A 19,277-nucleotide genomic window follows, 5' to 3' on the forward strand; every position below is an offset into this window, starting at 1 on the left:
CTTTCCCTTTGCTAATGGGTGGAAGAACATTATTAGACCTCCCATCTTTAGAAAAAACTGTATTGTTAACCAGAAATGGGGTGGGAAATTGGACCAAGGGTAATAGAAAAGATGGGATAGTTGGAAACAAACATTTTCTGTCCTTGGTGAAGAATTCTGGTACCATAATGATGGTCATATTGGAACGCCTCTTCTGTATATACGCCCCAACAAGGACATCCCAAGGAAATTGGGCTCTGTTCACATCTGCGTTGGCATATCCATTTTTTCACAGAAAAAATAAAGTAATAGCACTGATGGAGCCATCACATGATGGACCCCAACAGCGTCTGATGGACCCCATTGACTATAATGTGGTCCATAAAGTTTGCATTGTGTGGTCATTAAAAAAAATTGTGGAGGATGCTGCACCATTTTTTTCTGGTATTTTTAACGAAATTTACTGAGACGCAAACGGAATGAAGGAGTGAGAATTATACCAGGACAGCTGGTATGTGATGGTAGACAAAAAAAAAATCTCAAACTGACAAAATTATGCATTTATAAAAAAATATTTATGTAACACTCTTACTAGAGCACTAATGTAGTACTTTATGATTCACAGATTCTGATTGATCACGTTTTATTATTATTTTTTGTCTTTTTTAGGAAAGCCCACCTAGTTCTCAGAAGGCTAGAAAAAGTAAGCAGCCATTGCTCTGGACTACTGCGGAGTGCACATATCCAGCGTCGGATAGACAACATTCCTTACCTAATCTGTCACAGTGAAGATCTTCGAACGTCCGGTTTTGTTTTGTATAGCATTTTGAGGGACAACAAATTTACATGTGAAGAGAAAATGGTATCCATGCCTCGCAACACGTATGGAGATTCAAAAGGACGATGAGCCATTTGAGAAAAGTTTAGCCTCTTCAAGATGTTTTTGAAAAAGAATTAACTGTCATGCCAGCGTTATCTCACAAGCAGCCAAGAAACTGATCATAGCGACTTTTATAAACTAAGGACAGATAGGGTGCTATGAAAAAACACATATCCATATTATTTTTTTTAAGACATTTTTTTTTTAAACCCTGAGAAAAGTACCAGCAAGGCACTGCTCTACAACTTACTTCTTAGATGGAGTTTTTCCTTTTCCCAGTCCAATATTTTTAGTTTCCCTTTTGGTTTTCCAATTAATGTGGAAATGATGCAGGGAATTTTATATTTTTCTTGCTTTTTATAGGTCACTTAACCTGCTAATTTTTGTGTGTATCGTCCAACAATCTGTATGCATTAAACATCTTATTACAGTACATATCACATGTACACTGACTGTCACAGTGCTCATATAAGTGTATTCATTCCATTGTGTTCAGTGTTGCAAATATCACAGAAACAAAGGTGATGGACTATTGGAAAGGAATAAGGATGCTACATGGAAATTGGGATAGGAATGTTATAAATTGATTTCAGGAGAAAGCAAATATAGTGTTAAAAAACCTTTATCAAATGAATAAAGAGTAAAATAAAAATAAATGAATAAAATGGATAGTATTCGTCTATGGAAAGAAACCTTGTGAAAGTATGTGGATTTTTTTGCTGCTATAGACATTAATATAAAGGCTATGCAATACTCTTTTTGAACCAGAAAAAATCTGTGTATCAATGGAAGAGTTATTTTGTTGACAGAGATTTAGGTGGAACCTCCTACTGCTCTGTTTCTACAGTCATAATTGTGAAGATGATTTTTAATGAGGACCTACTACAAGAAAATTAAGGCTAGTGCATTTATATTCATAGTCACCGGTGCATATCAATCAAGCAAACATGGTTGATAAAAAAATGGCTGCACAACATTTCACATACAAACATTAGAGCTGAGAAATGGGCATCATTCTAAATTAATATGGTACTACTAGTGGTGCTACTATAAATGGAAAAATAGAAGCTCTTTGCGCACATTTTTGATCAAACGTGTGTCGGGCCCATCTACCAGGCGTCAAGGTGGCTTCCGCAGATGGGTACCTAACACTAATCTACTGCCTCTCTTCGACTTTTCTAAGCCTACATTTTCAGGGCAGTGTAGGAACCAGCTACATACGTACTCTGCTCAGAAGTCCCAGGCAGATGGGCGTTGCTCAGTCTAAAAGAGGCACTACCCTCAATATATACTACAAAAAAATTTAGACTAGCCCGACACACGTTTGATCAAAAATGTGTGCAAAGAGCTTCTATTGTTCCATTTATAGTAGGTATAATACCACTTTAATTTAGAATGATACCCATTTCTCAGCTCTATTGTTTGTATGTGAAATGTTGTTCAGCCGTTCTTTAATGTGGACCTGTCACCATTTTTGGCAAATCTGTTTTAGTAAATAATTCTGGGGCATCTATTCTTACAACTCCATATTGTGTCATTCCTGTTTTATTCCTATTAAACATTTATGAATAAATTACAACTGGGTGTTAGCAGTTAAGGGTGTGTCCCTGTACAGTCCGACCCTGTTCAATCAATGGTGGCAGTGACCCTCTTTTATAAGTGGAATGGTTACACCCAGTTGACAGTTTATCCATTCTAGTCGGAATAATACAACAATGGCAAGACATAGAGTTGTGGTATTGCAGCTCATAGAAAAAACAAAGCAGTTTGAGAAAGACCCGACTGTCACCATTGGTCGAAACGTTGACAATGGTATCTGAATATGATCTTGGCCTAATAAGTAATAATATGGATGCTGGTGCTACATTGTATGTTCTATGGAATGGCTCGGGTCGCGACAATCCTCTACAATTGCATATGTCAACTTTGGTGACTGTGTTGCTGTCCACATTCTATTTAGTGGTACTGCAGCTCATTCCCATTCATTTAAAGGAGAATGAGCCGCAGTACCAGACACAGCCCATGGACAAAAATGAAGCTGTTTCGGAATATACATTTTTATCATTCCAGACAACTCCTTTAAAGGGAACCTGTCACCATGAAAATGCATTGTAAGCTGCAGGCATCATCTTATAGAGCAGGAGGAGCTGTGCAAATTTAAATATAGTTTTGTAAGAAGAAGATTCAGTATAACTTGTAATACAGTCATCCCTCAAGATATAATGGCCTCAGAATACAATATTTTCAACATACAATGGTCTTTTCTGACCCATTGTAAGCTGAAACTAGACTCAACATACATTGCCTCAGACTCAGATCCTACCAGTCAAGGCCACTTCTCTGGTAAAATAGCTGTATTTGTTGCTAGTTAGCAGTTGCCCCTGACTGTTATATGTAAGGACTTGTCTTATCTGTCTTAGTTATCTGCTTATTTTTCTTAAATCTTCATTTTCTCTTATCTTGGATGACATTTTGCGGCTTTGGTACCCATTACTCAAGTTGCAATGGTTGTCCTGAAACCAATTAATATTGTATCTTGATGGACCATTGTATATCCATTTAATTTCCTGCTCATTCTGGGCTTTGAAGTCAAAGAGGCGGTCCTATCAGTAATTGACAGCCTGCCCTCTATGACTGAGCATACAGAGATAACTGTCAATCACCGGTAAGACCGCCTCCTTGACTTCAAAGCCCAGAATGTGCTGGAATTTAAACAAAATAAATACAATTTATACTGAATCTTTTCCCATAAAACTATATATTAATCTGTTTAGCGCCTCCTGCTCTATAACATACTGCCTGCAGCTCAAACACCATGTTCAATGTGACAGGTTCCCTTTAAATATAAACACGTTGTGTGTGATCGCAAAAAATCTGCCCATTAGGTTGTAATAATTTATTTTCCTCAGTTGTTGGTGGTAAATGCTATAATTATAGTGTTTGCTGTCCTCCAAGGAAAGAGGAACAATGCAAATATTAATGGATGCATTGAAAGCTTCAGTTGTATGTGAATTTAATGATCAGTTCCGCAGGAGATAACAACCCCTCAAGAATATCAGAACAGCTCTTTGCTCACACATCTAATGTAGACATATGCACCGACAGAAGCAAAAAGGGTAAGAACAGATGATCCAGCTTCCGCATGTGGTGGCTTATGATTATACAATCTGGAAGCTGAAACTTAAGGTACATTTAGACGCACCAACTATTAGGCAGATTATCAGGAACAACAGTTCCTGAAAACGGTAGTTCCCGACAATCTGCCCATCTGAATTTGCCACCGATCACCCGATGAACGAGTGATCCTGTAGCTCGTGCAGGCACCACCGATCATGGCTTCTGTGCAGCAGATCCTGTGGTCTAAACAGCGATCTGCTGCTCAGAAGCCATGATTCTGTACGAGGTAGAGAAATGACAATAGCAAACCCCCATCCTATTACAGTGAAGGAGATTGCTGCATGTAAATGCATGGTCTCCTTCACTGTACAAGCAGCCGACTGTTGGCTTCCTGCTGCATCGCCCCGTGTAAGCCCAGTTTTAGGCTATTCCCTTCTAAATCGATCATTTTTTAGCTACTACATGTGTTTGGGGTTCAGGTGCCAAATGTTAATTGCTACAACATGTAGGTTTAATAATGCTGATGAGTATTAATATTTCTGCATGAAAGTGTGTAAAAAACAACAACTTGTATCTGGCATTTTTTAGAAGTTTTCCCTTTTTATAGGCTAAATCAACTGATTGCCTATTGTCCCGGAGATTAGCTGTAATGATTTTTGCCCATAGACTGCACATAAAGACAGGTGATTCTGCTTCCTAACTCTCATCCACTCAGATACAGCATATAGGACATTACAGAGGGGTGAGTATTATTAGCTGCTGAGTCACCTCTGTGTATCTGCTCACTGATCATAATATAATCTGATCCTCCAGTAAGCAGACAGCTCGTCTTAGTTTTTGCAAAATAGATTTATCACAAATTTTAGAGACAATGTTAGTTTAGGAAAGGGATGTAGGAAGAAAACAGCTAACTTGAGAAAAATATATTTTTAAAGTTTATTATAGTCACCTGTACTATTGATTTATGCAAAGTTGTTTGAAACACCAGTGACCATTAAAGCATAATTTAATGTAGTCACTTTTTTTTATACAGATCTCATTAACAATAAATATTAATTTGGAAATATCATGATGAGGATCCAAAAACTCTCCATAATCAGTCAATAAATCCACCAGTCTGAATGTACTATGAAGAGGTGCTGAAAATGATGTACAATATTAAATAGTATTAGTGTTGTACATGAGTCTCAGTGGCATATTGGCATGGGTACTGTGAGGTGTGCCAACAAACCATTCTTCTTTGGCAAAAGAATTTAGATTCCAAACAGGATCTTTGTCCAGGGTAAAGGAAAGCCAAGCTGCGGCTCTGCTGGGTACCGTGATATCATCACTTTATTTGCCACATGACAATGTCTCATTGTTAGGGGGGAATATTAATTATCAATATTTATGCAAATATAAATAATTAATATTCATAAATAGGAGTAATCGTCTACTGATGACTCCACCTATTTATACCTTAAATAAAGATATTACTATTACTTTGCCTTACACTAATCACCAAACTAGCTGCATGAGCCTTACTGAACTAGCTTACGCTAATAAAACACACTACACAGTAGGTACAAATAACACACAATATTTATTGCTACCTACGGTACACTAAATAATGACGCATACAATACACTAACAGTATAGCACTAAAAATACAGTACTAACTACACTACACAATCCCAAACTCCACCCACAAAGTCTAACTAATACACACACTGACACACACATACAAAAGCTGCCCCCCCCCCCTCCTGGCTCTAAACGCTGTATGGGGGTAAACAAAGGGGTTAATAGTGGCACTGCAAGAGTTAATGCAGGCCACAGATTCAGGGGTACCGCAGGGGTAAAAGGAGTAATGCAGGACAGGGTCTGCAGGGATAGGGATTACAATGGGATGTGTTGGTGGTAGGGAAGGGGTTAGCGTTGGTGGGATAGTGGGTGGTGGTAGGGGAATATAGGCAGGTAGGGGTTAATAGTGTTGGTGAGATAGTGGGTGGTGGTGGCGGTAGTGGAATATGGGCAGCTAGGGGTTAATAGCGTTGGTGGGATAGTGGGTGGTGGTAGAGGAATATGGGCACATAGGGGTTAATAGCATTGGTGGGATAGTGGGTTAAATACTCAGCCCTCCAGGGGTCTGCTCATTGTCCAGGGGATAATTCTCAGGAGGCTCGTCGTCCTGGTGATGATTCTCTTGGGGGTAGCTCGGCGTTAACTCTGCCCCAGTGCAGAGGCTGCCGGATATTTATACACGGCAGCCCGCACTCCCGGGCCGCCCACGCTGTGGCACGCGTACGCGCCGCAGGCAAGGACACGTGGGCCGGCGCACCCAGCCGGGTTGCGCCGCTCGCTGGAGAAGCCTTTGATCTCCCGCTTGTAGCGATTTGCATTCCAGGCAGCGCGATAGTAATCGCGCTCCCGGAATGTGCATAATAGAAGGAGGGGAGGTTTCTCTCTTCTTTCTGTTATGCATAATTATCTCCAGCAGCGCTGGAGATAATTAAAACAAAGGACTCCAATTTTGTTGAATCAGAGTTCTTTGTAGTCATCAGGATGACCGGACCCTTGTCCGGTCATTCTGATGCAATCAACCAGATTGCATCAGTGTGAATGCTTGGGGCACATTCACACCGATGCACCTGGTTCCAGGTCAATTTGGGGACATAAAGGGGCCAATGGACTAGAGGGGCATATTTATTAAGGAGACATTATACAAGAGGACACATAAGGGGACATATTCCCCACAGGGGCTGCAATGAGCCCCTGGGGGACACTAAGAACAGATGTGCGCAGAAGCTGGGCACATCTGCGCACATCATCTTATATTAGTGTATGCACATATATTATATATGCATGTACGTGTTCGCATGCATATATATATATATATATATATATGCATATTTTTCAACCCTTCCTCAACAATCCCCCTGTTGTCAGGAATACGACAATATTTCTTGGGGAATGGTTGAGACATATTTGCCCCCCTCAACCCCATTCTTAGTGATAGTTCAGGAAGAACTGGAGTGCACACTGATCCTTAGGTACCTAGACATCACCCATCCAGACCGACTTTTCTCCAACCTGCTCTTCACTGTAACCAACTCCTTCATCCACAGGATATGCCGTCGTCTTCTTCTCGCGGGAACTTTCTGAACATCTTTTGCTTTGATCGTTTCAGTATCCTACTGTACTTCCGGAGCGGCTTGACCCTCGCAGTCTTCAACCTGCCTTTCTTTCAGGTAACCATCTTCCATTGTCGGTCACCCCTGATGAGTTTGGAGTGACCACACCCTCACCATCTCTCTGTATTGCTGCTGATCTTCAGGTGTTGTCTACCCCCAAGGAATCTGGAGCTGGTTCACCCTCACAATCTCAGTATCTGACTGCGCCAACTTTCTTTAAGCAAGACTTCCGACATCTCTTGTTCCATCTTGATTGAAGGATGGGTGCAGGTTCTCCCATGGACAGATAAGTAGGTCTTTACAAGGCAGGTCAGATTTTTCATTAAGCGAGGTGATGTCATGGTACCTAAATTCTAACTGCGGGAAATAACTCCGCCACACTACACATCCAGCCCCTCCCTTATGAACTTCACCGTTCCAGGGTTCAAAGTGGCAAATGGTGAACAGAGGGGGCCTCTCCCTATCGTGCCCTAATCTTATCCCCATTCACACAAAATACATCCCATTTACAATTTTTGTTCGGTCATGGGTTGGTTGCATGATGGCCTGTTTCTCCGTCTCCCGAAGATGTTGGATCCTCTTGGCTGAAATCCAGCAGCAGATGTTTGAGTTCTTTGCCGAAGCCAAGAGGAATCTTTTGGAGCATCACTGGAACATCGGGGCGAATGTCGAGTCTCTTTTCCGGGGTAATCGGGGTTCTTCCCTGCTGCTCTGCAACATCCAGACCTGGAACGGGACTAAGAGTACAGTACAATCCCGGGAGGAGTTCTCCTCTCTGGGTGCAATTAAGTCCATAAATTGCAAACAATCCATTACTCCCTTGGTACCAACACCAATACCCCTGTCCCAAGTATTTTAAAGAGGATGAGGGTACTGGGTTTGCCTTCATCTCACAGGTCCCCTCAGTGTTCCAACACTGGTGCCTAAGCACCTGATCCCGACTACCCTGACAGAGGATGGCATCCTCTCTCACCCAACATCCCTCAGTGTCAAAAAAAGAAGGATGGCCTTCTTCATAGGTTAGAATGCTCGAGGGGAGTTGGGGATGAAGTACCGTCCGGTTGTTTATCACCGTTCCTAGATTGATGGCACTGTATCCCTGTCTGAGGTGACTGGACACAGGTGCCAAGGACAAAGCAGTGCAGGTTAAATTCCGACATCCATGCTACTGAACCACGCACCAGTTGGTATGATTGATGGCAAAAGGAGAGATCAGTGGACTTATCCGCTGACGGAGGTTTAATGGGAAGTGTCCACTGTGTAAAGCTGAAACAATATGTTTAAGGTTGTCGGAGAGTTCGCTTTGGAGCTGCGTACACGCCAGAGCAAGCTGAGCTCGATCCTGCTCCTCCAAGACACCCACAACTAACCTCCTAAACTTCTCACGTATAGCAGAAGATAGAGAGGTGGTGGCATCTATGTGAGAATGCTGTAAACCCTCTAGGACGTCGTTTACATCAAGCTGGGTCTTGAATCCTTCCCCGACGTCGTGCAACCTCCCCAAGCTTACTTCTCAGGACTTCCATATCCATAGTGTTCAGGGCGCCCACTCCCAAAGCACCTCCGCCAAGTCATATAGCCACTAGATATCTCCTCCCCCTGTTCTTCCTATGTCGGGAGTGATCTTTCCTTACCTCTTGCCCCGCCTCTATCCAGCCTCTTACCATGTCAATTTGGTTCCTAGCAAACTCCACTCACCTATGATCCCAATGGTCAACTCGGAAGTCATCTACGGAAATTCTCCAGGTGAACAGGATGAATTTGGCATCTGTGATGATCTTCCAGGGGGATGACAGTCTAGGAGCTATGGGATCTGCCAATTGATGGATGGGGGCGGTGCAAGAGTCCGAATGCGGTTTTGACCAGTTGGAGACCTTCTGTATCGTAGGGGACTCTCACCACTGTTACACAGATCTTCCCCCTTCCTTTGAACGGATGGAGCGTCCCCATCATAGCAATATAGTGCTATATTCGTTATATTCGTCAATTCTAGCAATACAACCATTAGGAACTTAGCTCTAAGTTGAATTCGCAATGCGATTAATATAACCTACATTATTTGCATTGCGATTACAACTTAGATCTGAGTTCCTAATGGTTGTATTGCTAGAATTGACAACGAATATAGCACTATATTCTCAATCTTCATTATATTCTATCAATATAACCATTAGGAACCCAGCTCTAAGTTGTAATCGCAATGCGATTAATATAACCTGTATTAATCGCATTGCGACTACAACTTTGTGACACTGCAGCTTCAGAATTAATCTAAGATGGATGCTGTCCTTGCTTTTTGATAGGCGGTGGGAGGGTCTGGGAGGGAGGGTATGCTGATTGGCTGGAATGTGTCTGCTGTGAGGTACAGGGTCAAAGTTTGCTCAATGATGACGTATAGGAGGCGGACCGAACATCGCATATGTTCGCCCGCGGCGGTGAACGCGACCATGCAATATTAGCCGGGAACTGTTCGCCGGCGAATAGTTCGGGACATCTCTATCCATCAACATACAATATGCCTTCAGGGTGCCTTTTACTGGAATGGGCCTATCAAAATATGTCCTCACCCTTAACCTGTCATGGCTATCCTTCCCCAGGAAGGTAGCTTTCAGGATGTACCAACCACTGTACTCTTCCCCAGTGACATCTTCAGGACTTAGCATTCCCTCCTTGGTGCACAACACCGTAGTAGTGTTGGCTCTCACTTGCTGGTAAGGGTGCAAGTGTGGGTCCCTAGACACCCATCTTAAGGATTTGATAGGTGTAGGGTCTGAGTCCTAAAAATGTCTGAATTCCTTGAAACAAAGGGCGTGTAAGTCATGTTATATGGCAGACACATTCTCCACCGGGGTATAATGCTGAAATACACCGTTGGCAAAACCCTCTCTCTGGAAACCATACAGATACCACTGACCCGGTGTAAAGGTGAAGTTCTTGTATCGTTCCTGGATTTTGCCACCCAAACATTCCACCATTAAAAGGGCGGGTTCATTAAGTGATATGTTGGCCATACCAATGTTAGTCCCCAGGCCCTCCCCTGAAGAGGCTGATTCTGCCATCAACATGCTTACCACCAGTGTCACAAGCTGGAGACGTATCCCATTCAGAGGACGCCTAGCTCTTCCCTGGCAATGTGGTCCCATGGCGTATCTCCATCTTGTGTTCTGTAATTAGATGGAGTGTGATAAGTGTAATGGATCCACCATCGACCCACCAAGCCCTCTCCCCCCTTCACACAACTCTGTACGGAATGTGTTATTGTGTTGGGGAGGCTCGGGTGGCCTTGGCCTGGTCGATGTGAATCCACAAGACTTCCTGCCGTCTACGGGATCTCTTTTTGTTGGTTATTGGCCTTTGTACTTTTAGCATGGTGTCTCTCATTTCATCAAGGACCTTGTAGGGTTCTTCCCATTTTGCTTCTTATGGACCAACCCAACGGAAGACTTTCACCATCACCATTTTTCTGACAGCGGGCGTTGGTGTTTCCCCTTGTAGATACGGTTTGTGCAACCGTATCGCTGCATGCGGCAGTAAAGCCTTCAGGTTCTGTTGAACCTGTTGGAGAAATATGTCTCTGGCGATGGCGTTCTTCGCGGGCTCCAACACTAAGGGTTTGTTAGGCAGACATAAGGGCATCTTACTTCCAGTCATCAGTTCAAACGGGGAGATACCGGTACTGGAGGCCTCGGTGGCTCGAATACCCATTAGCACGCCGGGGAGGGAGATTACCCAAGACGAACCTTTCTCCAGCAATGCCTTGGAAAGCCGGGCTTTGATTGTCCGGTTCATCCGCTCCACGATGCGTGCAGACTGCGGGTGGTAAGACACATGAAACCTTTGCTTTAGGTCTAAGAGACCACAAAGTGCTTACCTTACCCGTGAAATGGGTCCCTCTGTCTGATTCTATCACTCTAGGGATACCTCATCGTGACAGAACCTGTTCCCAGAGAACACGGGCAGTGGTGGCAGCCGAATCATTGACCGTAGGGATGGCTTCTACCCATTTTGAGAAGACATCCACTATCACCAGTGCGTAATGGCAACGGTCGGCAACGGTCCGATAAAATCAATTTGCGTCGCGGACCATGGACCATCAGCAAGAGGAACTCGCTGCAACACCGGCTTCAGGGCTGACACTCTTGGGTTGACCTGAGCACACACCAGGCACTGTTGAGTAACCTCCTGTCACCACCAGCTCTCTGAGAAGGTCTGGCAGACGTTCTTCTGTACCTCTTGCACGATGTTCTTTTGTTTTGGTTTCACTTTGTCATCTCCTTTCCTTCTCCCAGCTGTCACCTATTCACACTTATTGCCTCCCTTTATATTCCCTCCCATACTGCCTCACTTTGCAGTTTATACTACTTCCTGGATTGAAGTGATCACTGCTGGAGACTTCTGTTACTGCTTGTTCAGATAAGTCCTTTCTTATATTGTGTTTCTTTGCTGGCTTGATTCTAGGTGACCCTGACTCCCTCTGTATTATGTGCAGGGAGCCGGTGGTCGTGTCCCCTCACTATTATTGGGTTTTCAGGTGTCACACAGTCTAGGTACGAGGGCATGCAATTGTCTACCTCTGAGACCCGTGTATGTGCTTAGCAGTCAGGGTGAGCTCTTAGGGCTTTACAGGGGTCACCTTTATGCTCCTTAGTTTGGGATCAAGCCAGTCGGATGTTTATCCATAACTTCTAGCTATCTTCAATATCATCCGTGACAGCTCTACTGTATTGGACATTCCTGGCCAGTATAATTTGTCTCTCAGGAGAGGCAAAAGTTTATTCCGGCCTAGGTCTCCAAACAGTTGGTGGTTCAATCACGTCAGCTCTGCTTGCAGATGCTGTGGGACCACCGGAAGAGGAAGCTGCTGAGTACCGGTATCATAACACAGGATCCCTTGTTGTACCGACCAGGGATACTGTGGTGATTTGATATGTGTCATTAGAAGAGGATGTTTGTCTTGTTCCTCTTCAAATGACACCGGGCCGTCACTCAGATGGGTACGCGCTGCAATCCGGTACGTTGGTAGTGGCTCAGTGTCTGGTTCCCGGAGGGTACCAGACATTGCCGCTAGTTTTGCCAGCTCGTCGGCCTTGTTGTTACCTGTTATCAAAGGGTCGTCCCCTTTTTGATGTGCCGGGATTTTGATAATGGCTGCTTCCACCATGTGTGCGATGCTCCACTCCCACAGCTCTTTCAGGACCGACACATGGACCAGAGGTTTGTTTTGGCTGTCCACAAATCCTCTCCTCTTCCATATGCAGGGTGAGGGAGCGAACTACATATGAGCTGTCGCTATATATAGCTAGTTTCCCTGGGGGCTGAAGAAGCAGAACTTCTTTGACAGCCTCTAGCTCTGACCGCTGTGCCGACATGTGACCCGGTAACTTGACAAGACTCTGGGTACAAGTGGTCTCATCCAGCACAGCAAAACCTGGGACATATTCCCCATCCAGATAGAATCGAGAGCCATTAACAAAGATAACTCTGTCATATGGACGCCTGTCAGTCCTGAACATCTGTGGTGAGTCGTCCAGTTCTGGTTGGCCACAGTCATGTTTGGTTCCAGTCAGGTTCAGCAACTGGGACAGAACATACTTGACCTTGTGGTCCACCTGCAGATTCCGGCCACTGAGATCCATGATCCATCTCCCAAATCTCTGTTGGGAGACTCCAGGGAGAGTATCACGAAGCAAGAGGGCTAACGGAGAATGTGGAGTCTGCAAGGTGAGGGGCCGGAAGCCTACAATATGCTCGTGGTCTTGATGGCATAGTGTATGGCTACCAGTTGCTTGGCACATTCATCGAACTCTCGTTCGACGGGCGAAAGTAGCCTGGAAAAATATCCCAGCAGTCTGGTCTTATACCCTACCTTCTGTAGAAGGACCGCTAAGATAGACTCCATCCCTGCATGCGCCTGTATGGCCATTTCCCCATCCGGATGTGGAGTGGCTAAATACAGGCGCCAATCTGGGACATTCACGACAGCTAAGCGTTTTGGTTATTGGCCTAGTGAATGTCCCAGATTCTTATCAACGTGTTCCCCCACTGATTTGGCAAAATTAGGTTTCATCCTGAAACCATTATTATTGCCTGTCTTTTCCGAATTTGTCCAGTTACTCCTTGCCCATTATGGACAATTCCTTTTCATGTGCCAGTATTGTAAACATAGGAAACAACAAATGTTTCCTGACTTTTCCCATGGCGGGGCCGTGGGGCGAACAGTTGATGCAGACCTGGTGTGCTGTACCCGTTCATCTTGCGATTTAACGTGTACAGGCACATGCTCCCTCACTTTAACAGATTTCTTATTGTGCAGTATATCCTGTCTACACTGCTCAATAATCATAGCCTCATCCGTGAGGGTTGGCTCCCTAGCTGCGCTCAGCCAGATTGCAGTATCAAGGTATGGGAACTTTTCCACAAACATGCGTATCATACCCTGTGGAATTCCGATCGATACCTTGATCTTTTGTGACCCTCCTGTACAGCTTCATCATGTATAGTGGGCTTGAATTTGGACAGGACTTCTGGAGTGACATCCCAATGACCTGTTGCCAGTCTCATGAGTATGGAGAGGCGTTTCTCCTTATCATGAAACTGTCCATTCATGGGTTGCATCCTCCCCGTTACCTCATACCTTTGGTTAAGGTGTGTGGGTAACCACAATTTGAACAACTCCATGTAATATTCCGGAGCCACTGAATATTTGTTACAGTGACCCTTGAAAATATTGCACAAAGTAAACTGATCTACATTGGGATCGTATTTTGGGATCTCCTTGCAGATCCGTAACAGGAAGTTTATCCTTTCCATACTGGAATGGTTAGGCTAAACCTCTTTGTGTTTTTTCCGGACGTGTTGGCGGATTGGAAGTGGAAAATGGCCAACCACTTTCCTCACCCCAACTGTTGTCCTGTTCCTGGAAATGGCTACTATACCTGTTCTCCCTGGGTGTCGGGGTGAAGTGTAGTGTCCGTTCCTCCTGTCCCCTAGTATCTACCACTTCGGATGTATGATCCGCAGCAGACCTTGGCGCAGTCGCCGCTGTCTCCCCCTGTGCCGTTCCCGAAACACAAATCTGTTTCGTGGACACCATGCCGTTAGTACTAGGCCATGGCATATTGGAGATAGCCTGCCGTAAATCCGCAATGGCTTGCGTTTTTGCAGCCAGGTCCTCCCCCATCTGAACAATCATGGCATCCGTAGATGCCGCATTGTTCCTATACTGATTAATCTCAGTGTACAGTCTGAGTAGCTCTCTGTCCATGTCAGAGCAGAAACTCTCCTTGTCCGAGAGTCTCGACTCTAACACGCAGCTTTCTCTGACCCTCTCGACTGTACACTGGGCCCTCTCTTGCAGTTGAGCTTCTAGTGTGTGTATCCTTTTAATGTTGTCAACACAACAATTGCAGTGGAAGTTTGCCTTGTCGGACACTTCCTCTGCCTTTCCCGTGATGGCGAGTGTCTCTGTGTGTTCTGCCTTCCAATTGGTATCCTTCAAAGGTGAGAACCAATTTGGCTAACATGTGGAGGCATTTGTTAGTCTTGTTGACGACACTCCTACTGATACAAATCCGGTCATGACTGTATGCCTGGTCCAGCAAAGCGGACCATAGCAGCTCAGCAGATTTGTATGTAGTGGGGACAGTGGGATTAAAAGTGCTGTGTTTGCTCAAGTGTTACAGTGTGGAGAAGTTCATACTCACTTTTTGCTGAGCGTCCATCTTCTCGCTGGTGCTGTACTTCTTTGTCCTACGCAGCTGCTTGGAAGAGGTCCTTTTTCCCGACCAGCCGGACTTGTACGCAGCTCAACGAAGATGGATCTCTTCCAGTGACGTGTCCTCTTCTCCCTTGCAACACTCGAGCGATGCAGTGACTGTGTAAAGCAAATAGAAAGATATTAGTAATCTGACAGATTATAGATTCTTTGCTAGAGATTTTGATCTGTGTTTGGTTCTGTAATGAAGAATCGCGCTACCTTTCCGAACTATCAGGTCCTAGACGCTCAGAAACCGCTGACCGCATCTCTCTTGCCTGATAATGCACAGTATAAGCAATCCTTAGCCTCCAGACCAAATATAAATGCAAAATCTACGCAGTGGGCCTTGCTTGCCAATGTTGAGGGGGAATATTAATTATCAATATTTATGCAAATATCAATAATTAATATTCATAAATAGGAGTAATCGTCTATTAATAACCCCACCTACTTATACCTTAAAGATATCACTATTACTTTGCCTTACACTTATCACCAAACTTGCTGCATGAGCCTTACTGAACTAGCTAACGCTAATAAAACACACTACACAGTAGGTACAAATAACACACAATATTTATTGCTACCTACGGTACACTAAATAATGACGCATACAATACACTAACAGTATAGCACAAAAAATACAGTACTAACTACACTACACAATCCCAAACTCCACCCACAAAATCAAACTAATACACACACTTACACACACATACAAAAGCCGCCCTCCCCCCCTGCTGGCTCTAAACGCTGTCCCTATGGGGGTAAACAAAGGGGTTAATGGTGGCACTGCAAGAGTTAATGCAGGCCACAGATTCAGGGGTACCACAGGGGTAAAAGGAGTAATGCAGGACAGGGCCTGCAGGGATAGGTATTGCAATGGAATGTGTTGGTGGTAGGGAAGGGGTTAGCGTTGGTGGGATACTGGGTAGTGGTAGGGGAATATGGGCAGGTAGGGGTTAATAGCGTTGGTGGGATAGTGGGTGGTGGTGAGGGAATATGGGCAGCTAGGGGTTAATAGCATTGGTGGGATAGTGGGTGGTGGTAGGGGAATATGGGCAGGTAAGGGTTAATAGGAGATCCAAGGAGATCATCACCAGGACGACGAGCATCCTGAGAATTATCCCCTGGACAACGAGCAGACCCCTGGAGGGCTGAGTATAACCCACTAGGGTTATACTCAGCCCTCCAGGGGTCTGCTCGTTGTCCAGGGGATAATTCTCAGGATGCTCGTCGTCCTGGTGATGATCTCCTTGGGGCAGCACGGCGTCAACTCTGTCCCACTGCAGGGGCTGCCGGATATAAGGACACGTGGGTCGGCGCGCCAGCCCACGCGACCGACCGCTCGCTGCCAGGCGGGAGAAGCCTTTGATTTCCCGCCTGTAGCGATTTGCATTCCAGGCAGCGCGATAGTTATCGCGCTCCCGTAATGCGCTAAATAGAAGGAGGGAATGTTTCTCCCTTCTCTCTTTTATGCATAATTATCTCCAGCAGCGCTGGAGATAATTAAAACAAGGGACTCTGGTTCTGTTCTGTTGAATCAGAGTTCTTTGTAGTCATCAGGATGACCGGACCCTTGTCCGGTCATTCTGATGCAATCAACCAGATTGCATCAGTGTGAATGCTTGGGGCACATTCACACCGATGCACCTGGTTCCAGGTCAATTTGGGGACATAAAGGGGCCTATGGACTAGAGGGGCATATGTATTAAGGGGACATTATACAGGGGGACAAATTCTATAAGGGGACACATAAGGGGACATATTCCCCACAGGGGCTGCAATGAGCCCCTGGGGGACACTAAGGACAGATGTGCGCAGAAGCTGGGCACATCTGCGCACATCATCTTATATTAGTGTATGCACATATATTATATATTCATGTATATGTTCGCATGCATATATATATATATATATATATATATATATGCCTATTTTTCAACCCTTCCTCAACACTCATCATGTCACTGAACAAAGTACATTGGGTACTCTTAAGATTTAAAATAATACATACCTTTTCATCCACAACTAGTTTTCTTTTCATAAAATATTCTCTCTTTTGGACTTGTGTATGTCTTGGTGTACATATGAGAAGCTTTTCCTATGCCATGAAAACAACCCTTACTAGATGTATATACATTAATATGGCCATCACATCAACACTCTTCTAATCAGTATTTTCCATAACTATCCTTTATTTCCTTTTTGGATTTACAGTTGACAGGGGGTATTGTCCAAAGGGTGATACACACACAAATATACTGCATAGAAAATGCTTCACACTATCATCTCCAACCTGTAATTACAAACATCACAGCAGGAGAATACATAAAAGCTAAAAGCAATTGCTCAATATCCACAAATTATAGAAATGAGTATAAAATTATATAGATAGTGGTGCAAAAAAAAAGATACAGCGAGAAATTAGAAATCAGTAGACTGCAAATTTCTAGCTTAAATATCCCCAGGCAATAGTTAAGCGCAAATATAAGATTTACAAAATCAGTGTCTTGTATTAGTTACCGTTGATGCAAAGTAACTACATCGACACAATGCAGGATGACAATTCTATATAACATGATTCCCAACCAGTGCAGACACATTTGTGCGTCTCTGACCTGCTGCTTCTGGCTCCCCACCTATTATTGAATGCAGAAACTACTGTTCACTAGTATCATAAGGGAGGTGTTGCTGGAACTTGGCACCAGGTGTCAAAACTGAAATAATGTTTAGTGGGGCACTCTGCTATCTGGGGCCAGACGGAAACCATACATATGCAAGGATTTATTAAAAAACTTAATACATACGGTATAAAAAATACTCCAAAATACAATTATCAGATAAACCCAGGTCAACTTAGTACTCCATACACTAAGACATTTGAAAAATGAGAAAAAAAGAATAAAAATAAAAAATGAATTAATGTTCTCTTTAATGTTCAAGGAGGTAATGGGGGTTATCTACATTGCATGTATCCCCCAATTTTTTGCAAATAGCAAATAGCTTCTAGGTTAGCAGTTATAGCAGGATATCCATATATTAAATCAAAATAATTGTGCAATATCTGAGGATGTCAGCACAGTATCTAGATGCCCAGGTAAATATAGGTGCTCCATTTACCATGTGTATATTAATCACATCACATCCTCCACATGATAACTATTTTTGTCCAAACTTGTCACAACTTCGTGATGTATATTAGATCTGCGTTACCACTTCTGCAGCTTTAATGCCTCTCACTTAGATGTGGCCGTACTATGCCACCTGCAAGTCCCTGCTTGTTGCTTGGCAAGATCGCGTGGCGTCCCACGTGATCTCAGTGCTCTGCCAGTCTCTTTTCAGCCCGTCTGGATATTATGCGGCTGTTGGGTGCAATCCTTCGCTGGTGGGTTTGTTCGCCTGTTAGATCCTCGGCGTCCCACATGTTCTAGGCAATCCACCGCTACCAGATCGGAAGAGTTGGGCCGGAGACAGGAGAAACGTCTCTTGTGTATGGCACCCAGTTATCTGGGACAATCAGGGTTAGCGGGGCATAGATGAATATTATTAATTATTATGTCAAAATCTCTGGATATTTTCACTGCTATTCACCAGACGCGTTTCAGAGTTAATTCCCCTTCTTCAGTGGTCAGCAGTGATTTATTCAGGACCTCCTTTTATATGGTATCCGATCTTAACAGGGCGGTGATCATTAGAAATAATTATTTTAAAAATGGTTAATTTAGAAAGGAATATAGTTTATTCATACATACTTTGATCCTATTCACATTAAGATAATGTAAACCTCCTGAATTGTATAATACAATTCACAACCGGACCTATATAAAACAGATAAGGATGCGCATAACAAAAAATTAAACTGCCTATAACAAAAATAAAACTATACATATATCAAGAAAAAAATATGGAGTGTACAAAAATATCAATATTAAAAAAGTGATAGATAATGAATAAATAAAAATGCGTATGTTTTTTAGTTGCGGTTCCTATGCGTTTATTTGAGTTTTTCAGTTTATTTTCCATTTAAAAGAAATAGCATATGAATTGTATATTTTGTTACATATTTATTGATGTTTGTTTTATTTTTAAACTGTAAACTCTTTGATCTATGTGAACTGGTCACTACACAGTAATGAAAGTGAACGGTATCCTAATCATCTGAGTGGAGAGTCTGATATTTTTGTACTCTCCATATTTTTTTCTTGATATATGTATATTTTTATTAAATTTTTTTATAGCCAATTTTCTTTTTTATTATGGGCATCCTTATCTGTTTTATATAGGTCCGGTTGTGAATTGTATTATACAATTCAGGAGGTTTACATGATCTTAATGTGAATAGGATCAAAGTATGTATGAATAAACTATA

General features: G+C 43.4%; 1 protein-coding gene across 1 annotated transcript in view; it reads left to right on the plus strand.

Moving 5' to 3' along the window:
• ASTN2 (astrotactin 2) overlaps nt 1–1,074 on the plus strand; it is an 859,422-nt gene extending 858,348 nt beyond the window's left edge. Inside the window, exon 22 of the mRNA XM_044306147.1 lies at nt 649–1,074. Coding sequence (XP_044162082.1) covers nt 649–886 — 238 coding nt within the window. The 3' untranslated portion in view covers nt 887–1,074. The remainder of the gene's footprint in view (nt 1–648) is intronic.
• The last annotated feature ends 18,203 nt before the right edge of the window (nt 1,075–19,277 follow it).

The sequence above is a fragment of the Bufo gargarizans genome, chromosome 9 (assembly GCF_014858855.1).
Source record: "Bufo gargarizans isolate SCDJY-AF-19 chromosome 9, ASM1485885v1, whole genome shotgun sequence".
Classification (NCBI taxonomy): Eukaryota; Metazoa; Chordata; class Amphibia; order Anura; family Bufonidae; genus Bufo; species Bufo gargarizans.